The sequence below is a fragment of the Lepisosteus platostomus genome, chromosome 26 (assembly GCF_059453375.1).
Source record: "Lepisosteus platostomus isolate fLepPlt1 chromosome 26, fLepPlt1.hap1, whole genome shotgun sequence".
In the NCBI taxonomy this organism is placed as follows: Eukaryota; Metazoa; Chordata; class Actinopteri; order Semionotiformes; family Lepisosteidae; genus Lepisosteus; species Lepisosteus platostomus.
The window spans coordinates 5,242,579-5,252,869 of NC_142636.1; the positions used below are offsets into that span (position 1 = coordinate 5,242,579).

The 10,291-nt window shown below is 43.4% G+C and overlaps 1 protein-coding gene and 1 pseudogene across 2 annotated transcripts in view; both read left to right on the forward strand.

The window, feature by feature from the left end:
* The first annotated feature begins 797 nt into the window (after positions 1-797).
* LOC148639771 (fish-egg lectin pseudogene) overlaps positions 798-10,291 on the forward strand; it is a 61,473-nt pseudogene continuing 51,979 nt past the window's right edge. The window contains exon 1 of the transcript XR_015930732.1: positions 798-861. The product of XR_015930732.1 is annotated as a fish-egg lectin pseudogene (transcript). The remainder of the gene's footprint in view (positions 862-10,291) is intronic.
* LOC148639772 (fish-egg lectin-like) lies at positions 1,291-2,345 on the forward strand. The gene is made up of 3 exons (XM_088620663.1): positions 1,291-1,460; positions 1,638-1,980; positions 2,068-2,345. Exons 1-3 carry the CDS (start codon positions 1,355-1,357, stop codon positions 2,207-2,209), a joined length of 591 nt encoding a protein of 196 aa, XP_088476789.1. The 5' UTR covers positions 1,291-1,354; the 3' UTR covers positions 2,210-2,345.

Sequence of the window (10,291 nt, forward strand, 5' to 3'; positions counted from 1 at the left end):
CTGCCCGTAAACTGACATATTTAGGATAAAACACTTTTTTTCAGTAACTTTCCATTACATCCCATAGAGAAAATCCGCATGGAAGACATGCAAGCTCCACACAGCAGGAAATTCCGTTGGACATCAACCCCAGGAACTGTGAGGCTGCAGTCCTTAATCCACACCACTGTGCTGTCCAAATGGTCACTCGTGAATTAAGTGCTTTAAGAGCTACAGTATCATTAATTCCCCATTCTGAATGCAGGAACTTGTGCTTTCATAGATTTTAATTATCACCAATCCTCTCCCACATGACATTAACTGAGAAAACAAGACTGGACTTGGAATATTTCAGTCTAGGGCCCAGATATTTTCCTCTAATTGCTCAGAAAAATGTAATCTTTAATCTGGGAGATCAAATCTGAAATGAAAAAAAATATCTCAAGAGCAAGAGTAACCAAACATTCAGCTTTGCGATGAAACTATTTGTCTCGTTATCTAATTTAGACCACCCCTGACCTGCACTACTGGAGGATGTCACTGCTGGTATTAGTACTAATCCAGCTCATGACTATCTGAAGCACTGGGCTTCAATTTCAGTTTTTGCTGCCATGATTCCTAAACCCTGAGGATAAGGTCTATGGAAAGAAAATAATTAATGATGTCTTCTGTAATTGATACTTGAGTGATTCAATCAGCAGCTCGTTATGGTTCACAATTTAACACCTGGTTAGACAGGTGTGTGTAGGAGTGGAAGCCCAGCAGCCTTGAGTATATAAAGGCCACTGTGGGGGTTTATCCCATACATGAGGTTTGTGTGATCACTCATCAACATGGAAGGGAGAGGCTGTGTGTTGTGTTTGCTTGTAGGATTCTTTCTAGGTAAGGTTTGGGTTTCTTACTTTGAGTAAAAGGAGCAGCATAAAGGCAGATGGGAGGATTAACTGCATGCTGCTAGTATTTAAGGATTTCAGTATAGGTATTTGATCTTGAGTATAGATGCTGCCTGAGTGTTAAATCCATGACATGGATGTTTGTGTGCTCTTGAAGTTCTGCAAACCTTTGATTCTGTGTATGGAGCTCTGTTCACTTGTGGTTGTTGCTGATTCATTAATGCCCTATTGGCTTGTTTCTTCTGTCCTCGTATATTGACTTAGTCCCTCAGTGTCGGATGCTCATGATCCTATGTTGCCCTCAGCTCAGGCTGCTTCCACATGATCATTGACCCAGTGGTGTCCTCTCCTTCCCAGTGGGTGTGAAGCCTTGCAGTGTCGGGCTGTGCCTGGCAGTCTGAAGCAGGTAGATGCTGGTGTGTGGAGTTGACAATGCAGACAACCTGGTCAGCTACCAGGGCAACAGCTGGGTCTCTCTGGCCATGAAGGGGAAACATGTGAGTGTGGGGCCAGCAGGGCTCTGGAGTGTGAGTCTCGCCAGCCTTGTGTTCAAGTGGCTTCGGGGAAGGTGGATCCAAGTACAGCCAGGTGAGGCTGCAGCTGATCTATATGGGTTAGAAATGATGGCTTTCAAGTTTATCCATGGCTAGTAGCTGCTTTCAGCCAGAACATCTTTCATTCCTCAAGTGTTCATGACTTCATACTGAGGAATGAGCACTGCACTGCCCCCTGCTGAGAACAGCTGTTTCTTGCTCTCCTCTGCAGGCTCCCTCATCCAGATTGATGCTGGTGGAGACAAGTTCGTGGTTGGTGTCAATGCTGCCAATTCCATCTTCTGCCTGAACAGCGGGCCTGTGCTGCAGTATGCTGGCCAGGGCAACATCCCCTGGATTCCTGTCGTGGGCTCCCTCAAGTACTATTCCTGTGGGCCTTTTGGCTGCTGGGGAGTGAACAGGTTGGACCGGATCTTCGTCAAGCTGGATGTGAGTGGGGATTCCTGCAAAGGCTCTGACAGGTGGTACCCCATTCAGGGCTCCCTGTCCCTGGTGGAGGTGGGCTCAGATGGCAGTGTGTATGGGGTGAACAGGAATGGAGTGGTCTTCAAGAGGTGAGCTGGGGGAGGGTTTAATGCACATGGTTGCCTGAATGACTGTCCTAATTCTAGGCTGCTCTAACCCTGTGCCTCTTCCTGCAGGCTTGGTGTTGATGCCTGTAACCCCTTTGGCAGGAGCTGGTGGGCTCTAAGGGCAGCTGGTGTGGCCAGGCATGTGTCCTATGACCGAGGAATCCTCTGGGTTGTGTGCAAAGATGGCCGAGTCCAGAGGTGCCAGGTCTGAGCAGCCTGTGTGGTCTGGTCCTGAGTGGAAAGCGACAGGCATGACTGGGCTGCATGAAGGATTCAGAGTGGAATGAGGCACTAATGCCCATCTTGGGTTTTCTCTGTGCTGCAATAAAAATGCCTGAAAAACCCTGTTCTTCTGTGGTGTCTAATTCTGTAGCTTCAAATTGGTTAATGATCTTAAAACCAGTCCTCCTGATTTAATGAGGAAGACTACCTGGCATGTCCCATTAGGCATTAATATCCAGACCTGAAAGCCCTCTACTCACATGGCCCTTTGCCTGAAATAAGATAATGAAACACCTAGTCTCTTTCCACAGTGGCTTTGTTCCAGTTTCGTGCATGACTGGATTAGCTAGAGTGCCCCCATGTTTCTTGGGGAGCATCACTGATCGGTCTTTTCCAGTGGCCCTAAACAGGGATGTAAGTTGAGGCTGTGCCTGGGGTCCTCAAGGCCTTTCACTCTCTTAACCCTAAACCACTCCAGTGTAATGTTTGTTCCCATAATGTGTCAGTGCAAAGCACTTGGTCTTAACTTTCTATTACATCCCTGACTATGATGACTGGGTGCTTTTTTTTTTTTTATACAACTGAGTTTGTATTCATTGTTAAATACTCACCTGAGGTTTAACTCAGGTTTAGGTGTGATACTTCACTGCTGTAACTAGTTGAGTGGGATGGGGCTTGGTGAACTTGTACAATTGAAGATGCAGTTGCCATATGAATACCTACAACACATTACAAAAATAACACCTATTAGTACTTTACCAAGTTGTGTGTGTGCATTTGTAGTCAAGTGAAGCAGTATTGTGTACAGTCCACTCAACTGTGACTTTTTTTTTGAGTGATTGTTTACATTTTTATTTCCTTACTTGTAATCAGTTTTCCCATTTATCTTTAATGTAGAATTAAACTTTTAAAGTAGGCTGAGTATGTAACAATTGCTGATACAATGTCATTGAGATTTGTTTTTGTGAAAGATCATTACCAACTGCAACAATATGGTTCCACACAGTACTTTTGACCACACTTAGTACACAGAAGTGACTCCTGTTTCCAGACAGGAAGGTGAAGGTCATACAGTAGAGTTGTTGTTGCCCTTCAGGATTTTCAATACATAAATTGTGCCCCTGAACAGTGCAGGACAATCACGTGAACCTGAGAATGTATCTGGTCACTCTTCACAGTTTGGGCTGATTCCAGAGCAAAAACTTTGCAACATACAGCAAATTTGAAATGAAGCATTACTAGTGGTACAGTTTTGATATAGCATCTCCTTATTTAAATGTTACACTTAACTATGTATCCTAACAATATTTGCTTTATAATTTCCCACATTATCCCTCATCTCGTTATAATCCTACCCGTCTGTGCTCAGCTTTCTGACCACTAGGTGGCACTGCTGCTTGGCTGACTGGCCTCTGGATAGACTTCTCTGGGATCTTCAAAAAAGCTTTGATATTTTTAATGAGAAACATGAAAAACAGACAATTAAAAATCCTCAAATTTGCTTCTGCCTTTTTAACAGTTTTCTTGTTAAGTCAAAATTTGCAACAGCCATAATCACACAACAACAACAAAGCTCTATGTTTTAAATGTATTGAGGAAAAAGGCCCCAGATCTCATGGCATGGCTCCAGATTGCTTGTGCCATAGAAGCAATTTTGTTCAGCCACAATTATTCCAAACGCCAGTGCTGATGGTTAATGTGAACATTGTCGCTGAACAACCAGAGAGTGCTAATTCAGGGTCTGGGGTATATTCTTCCCAAACACCTTTAAGTACCACTGAAATATTTCTACCCAAAGTTTATATAACTTGGGGCACAGCCTTCAGAAGATCTGCACCTGTCACATAAAGGAGAAACAGATATATCTTCAATTTATTTTGAGATTTTAGTCAAATTAGTTTTAAAATAATGCAGTCGACCTACGATCTTCTATTGCAATATCTGGTGTCTAACATTATTAGAGCACCAGTGGATATTGTTCTAATCCTCGTTAGTTCCTGACATCAGGTGTCCTTCATGTGATTAACAGACAGCTCTGTGTGCCTAGAAAAGTAGGAAACAAACTCTGATATTAGTTCTCTAGAGATGTGAGGTCATTGCACAAGATTGTAAAACAGATCAACTCTTGTAAATTGAACATAGAACAGCTCAAATTTTCAAATTGAGACCATCTTCCTTAACAATGTGTCTGACCTGTAAATAAAAACACATGTTTGTGAGAGGTCAACACTGTGGCATATTCTGCCTGAACCTCAGCAGTGAGTTAGTGAAGTCTCTGTTGATCCCATGTGAGAGCTGGTCCACAGTTCTGCTGGACTGATGTCAGGAGAAAAGGTCTTGTCTCATCCCAGCAGCTCCCCAAATAAGTTCACAAATATAGACTTGACTGTGGCTTTGAACTGCATATAGAACTAATGGTGGCTTACAATGAGCTGAACAGCTGTACAAGTCACTGACCAAGTCACTGAAAGGAAATATCTTCAGTAAATAATACTACAATATTTATGTTTTAATAAATATTTTGCTTTCTTGTTCCATGTTAACAGACAACAATATATGAAAATGTTACTGCAGCAGAAAAAAAATGCAGATCAGGGGGAATTTCAAGCTTTTCAAGAACAATGGACAGCGCTTTGTGAAGAGTGGCAAATCTCGGTGTCCTTTGTGAGACCACTCTTACTGAAAGAGTGCAATGTTAAAAGCTTTTGCATGTGTAAAGTATAGACAGTGCCTCTGTATGTTGACTTTTTCTTTTGCAATACTTTAAATTGGATTATTATATGGTATTGTAGCCTATGAAATAACTTGTCCTACAGTATATATATCCAACGATGTATGTACAAGACTCTTGTAAAACACATTGTGCGAAAGAATTCATTGATATTGATACTCTCCATGGTTACACAAACAAAAGGTGGTGTCAGAGGTTATATCAGTCTGAATGGAAAGAGCCTCTCTGGAGTATGTATCAGTAAGACACTGAGTTCAAGCAGCAGCCAGGTAAGACTACAGCAGATGTGTATCATTCAGCAGCTGAGCATAAAGCATGTTAGATGAGTGACACCTGCAGGAAAAGGAAACCTGTTTGCAAGAGGGAATTATTTTCCTTCCACCAAAAAGGCGCTCTGGAAGACATACTATTCTGTACAGTTGTTGAACACATTCCATTCTGAAGCACAGATGAGCTGTGTATTGGGCAAAGTGTAGTTTAGTTTCTGCCATAAACCCTCAGATGGAGGAGGTGGATAGAAATGCCCAAGTTACAACACCCAGCTCTACTTGGGAGCCTCGTTGACTAACTCTTGAGTAACAGGGCTCTATACAGCTGATGTTTGAAAAAAATGCTCCTTTGCTACTTGTTATGATCCCCGCTTCCCTGTTGCGTAGACCACGCTGAATTAGGCAACCTACCGGATCACTAATTCACCACCACACCACCATCTCATTATACACTGAAGCACAGTCTTCCCTGACCTCCTCGCTCGGTGTCCATGTGAGCTTTATTATTGCTTTTCGCTTGTTCTCGTTTACACCTCTTCAGCTTGGAACTGCTTGTCCCTGTTGGACCTCTGGCCTCTGGATTGCGGAAAGTACACTCCTCGGTTTCAGACTCCTGGCTTTCTGCTTTGAACGACGGCTCCCGGATCCCGGCTTTGATTTAGGATTACTGACTTCCCCTTTTGATGTAGTTTTTTTCGAATTGCGAAGCAGGCTGGGAGTTGTAGCCGGGGGGAGTCTGAGGGTCAGCACAATGACCAGCAGCTGACCCTGCTGATGTAAATAGTGTTATAGTAGCTTTAGTGTCCTGTGTAGCTTTATAAGTCTATAGCCTGTAGTTCACGAGTTACCACCCTAAACTGTGTACGTTTTCCGTCGGTCTCCTCATAAGTGCGTATATTTTGCGTGGTTTCGATAGCAGAATAAAGCAGTCGCTTTCTCTTCAGTCAAACTTCCTCCTACTGTACTGTAAAAAGGCGCCGTCCTTTGGATGAGACGTAAAGTGAGGTCCTGACACTCTGTGGCCATTAAAAATCCCAGGGCATTTCTTGAAAAGAGTAGAGGTCTTACCCCAGTGTCCTGACCAATTTCCCCCTGACCCTTACCAATCATGGTCTCCTAATAATTCCCATCTCTGAACTGGCTTCATCACTCTGCTCTCCTCCCCACTGAGACCTGGTATGTGAGGAGTGTACTGGTGCATCATCCAGGTGGGGCTGCACACTGGTGGTTGTGGAGGGGATCCCCATTACTTGTAAAGCACTTTGAGTGAAGTGTCCAGAAATATATTTATTTATGTGTGTAAGCAAATAGGCTAGGATTTGAATACTGAGATTTACTCAGCATCCTGAATATAGGGTGAGAGACTGTTCCATAAGATAGGGGTCCTGTAACCAAAGGCTTTACAGCCAACTGTTATTTTATTAATTCATAAAATATGAAGAAGACCTGCATTCTGTGAACTAAGCAGGCGACTTGGGTGGTATACATTAATAAGTTCCATTAGAAAGACAGGTGTCTGACCTCTGAGAGCCTTGTAAGTAAGTACTGTGTAGAAGGATTTTGAAGTCCGCCCTGTACCTGACAGGAAGCCAATGAAGAGAGCTAAGTATGGGGGTTATATGGTTGTACTTTCAGCTCCTAGTAACGATTCTAGCTCCTGCATTCTGAATTCGCTGTAAGGTGTTGAAAGTGCGATATGTGCTCCCTGATAGTAGGGCATTGCAGTAATCTAACCTGCTGTTACAAGAGCATGTATGAATTTCTCTCTGTCTTGAGTGGAGAGAAACTGCCTTAGTTTTGTGATATTTCTTAACTATAGGAAGCATGTTTTAGATACTGTTTTAACATGAGAGTTAAATGAGAGCCTCGTGTCTAATATGATGCCTAGGTTACGTGCAGAGTCTTTGAGGCAAATTTTTAAATCCTCTGAGTTAAGTGCTGAAGTTATAGTAGTCCTATCAGCATTGTTGCCTCCAAACAATAGAACCTCAGTTGAGTAACAAGTTTTCACTCATCCTAGTCTTTACATCATTAATGCAATTAACTAAAGTGTTAAGAGAAGAGTTGTCATTTGGTGTAAACAAAATGTATATTTGAGTGTCACCAGAATATGAATGAAAGTTAATATTGTTTTCATGTTTTCCTCCTTAGCGGCAGCATGTAAAGAGAGAACAATATTGATCTAACAACCGCTACCTTAAATTGATCAGGTACAACGCCTGATGCAAGGGATGTGTTCATCATACTAATTATAGGTCCTGCCAGTACTTCGAAGGAATCTTTGACTAGCTGAGTGGGGATGGGATCTACCGGGGGGTCTGTACACTAAAAGAATGTATGTAGATGATTCGGGAGCTATTTTAAGGAGCATTGCTTCAAATGTGTGAAAGTCATTCATAGTTTTTAATTCAATTCTCAGAGACTCACTGAAGATGGCTGCTAGGCCTCCGCCATGCCCTGAGCAAAGAGCTTTCTGTAAAAAAGTTTCGCCATTAGGTGAGACTTCAACTTAAGGAATAGTGTCAGTGGGTCGAAACCAGGTTTCTGTTAGTAGGCAGAGGTCAGAGTTGGTGTCAAGAACCATATCATTAACCAGAACTGATTTGTTGCCTAGTGAGCCAACATTTAACAGTGAGCATTTTAAGGTAGTTTCATGTTTTAACTGATTTAGGTTTACCTTCCTTTAGGTTTAATTTCCAGTGGAATGGAAATTAAATTGTCAACACAGGAGCCCCTAAAGGAACGTCTGAATTCTAATCTAGGTCTAGTGATAGTTGCAATACTCTGTCTATTCACACTCATAGCTGGTTCTGGATAGTAATGTGATTGATGGGATGCCGTGTGGTAGAGAACCTGGGTCGGTACAGGAGGTGAACTAGAGCTGGGAGTACAGACAGCACACGATTTAAGATCACATGGCTGAGGCCTGGTTGGTGCTCTTAGTAGTCAAGCAAGCAGCTTCTCTGCTATATTTTGGGATAGAATTAATGATCCCCTCTGGTTAAGGTGGAGACCGTCCCATTTATAAAAGCCATTCCCAAAAAATGTCCCAATTATTAATAAAGGTTATTCTATTGTATGCAACCAGTGATTTAGGGAGTATAGCCTACTATAGGGTACGTCCCCTCTGTATAAGATTGGTAAGGGACCAGACACAACTAAATTCCGAAAATTTTCTTTGTGCTCTTTTGCACATTTATATCATTTGTTCCAGCGTGAACAACCAAGGTGGAAGATTCATTACTGGAAAATGTGTCTAGTTTCGCCTCAATGTCAGAAACTCAGGCCCCAGGAAGGCATTTTACAGAGACCACAGCTTTGTGATGGTTAGGATTTCTAACATTCCTGATTATCAAGTCGCCAATTATGAGCACCTTATCTGCATCAACAGACGCACTGCCTAAAGCAGAGAACCTATTGTTGAGTCTGATTGGTGACTGGTGTGCAGGGGGTCTAGTCCTTGAGCTCTTAGACCCCTGTCTGCGACCCAGGGCTCACGTGTGGTTCCTGCTGGTGCCGGCGCTGACCTGGAGACAGCTGGGCCAGGAGGGACTGCAGCCACTTCTGAAATGACTGAGTGTTCTGACTGAGCTGAATCTATCCATCCCTCAACCTGGTTAATATCTAATAGTGTGCTAATGCACCCCTCCAAAACGGAATTCTGTCCTACAACTCTACTATAACTAAACGTTTCTGGCATTTAAAATTATCAACACAGTGAAGACGTGAGCTGGACATGGCTTCACGCTCGTGACAAGTCAACGTATTGCTCACAGGCCAGCAGCAACACTCATTAGGTACCACAGAACTCTCTTTTACCAACTTCTTGTACTGGAATACAATCCACCTCTGCTAACTGGCAGAATGGGGAAATGAAAGACGCAAGGAAGTCCTGCACTTCATGAACAGAAGCGACAATTCATTTCTCCTGAGATCTGCACTCTGTACATAGTCTTCTAGTGAATACAAACCACCCATAAGTTAAGAGGCTTGAACTCCTTCCTGCTCAGACAGTCATGTTCACACAGTAATAACTCGATCTGCCCAGGAGAAACAACACTAGAACAATCCGATCTGTGTGACCGAGCCTCAGCACGTCCCTGCCTAGTGCAGTAAACAGCTATGACTCTTGAATCCGCAGTGGAAAAAGAAGCTCAGAAGGTGAGATTTTTTCTTCGCTTCGTACTTGAGCTCTTTAAGTCAGTAAAATTGGAACGCGCTCCTGACTGCCGAATGTTACGTCACAATCCTGCTGCCACTACGTGACACATGCGCATAATCAGTGATTACAATCATTAATATTATTAATTGATTGAAAGTTATTATACAACTTAGCATTCTTCCTGCTCTCCCCACAAGCAAATGGTTCTCTTATTTCCAGTGTCAGTTGGAAAGTGTGTGAAGACACAGAGCAGCGCTTCTTCTTTATGACATGACGCCAGACATGCGTCTCCCCACGATCACTTCAGAGTGCGGCTTCCTCCCACTTTCCACAGACCTCCTGCTTTGTCTTTCACGCTACACCATCACCGTGGCTTTTCCTGATCATAAAAATCTCCAACCAAACCAAACCAAGACAATTCATGTTCATTTGCTGCACCGATTGTATGAAAGAATGATCTAGATTTGCAACAGACAGATCTGTCTGCTATACAGTGCATTATAATGGTCCTACTTGATTCCCTCACACACAGACCTCGTGCTCTCAACAATCTGTAAAAGCACATCACACTTTCAGAGCAGCTCGACTCCCAGCACACTGCAGCAGGGCGGCGGTGTGAGAAATCCCTGTGGGCCAGGAGAGCCAGAGACCTGCCGCTGTGCCACAGGAGGTCAGCGGACTGATGGGTGGACAGACTCGCCGGTTTGGGCTGAAGCTGAATCACCTGAGCTCTCCTGCGCCCCTCTGTCTCTCTCCTGCACTTCACTGCTCTGTATTCTGTACTTCTGTGTGAAACAGCTTGTTTCCAGCTTCTCCTGTCTGAACACTTGCAGACTGAAGACAGAAAAGCGCTTCATACACTTCAGTGTTGGTTCAGCACCATTCATACATTCTGGAATGAAAACCAGC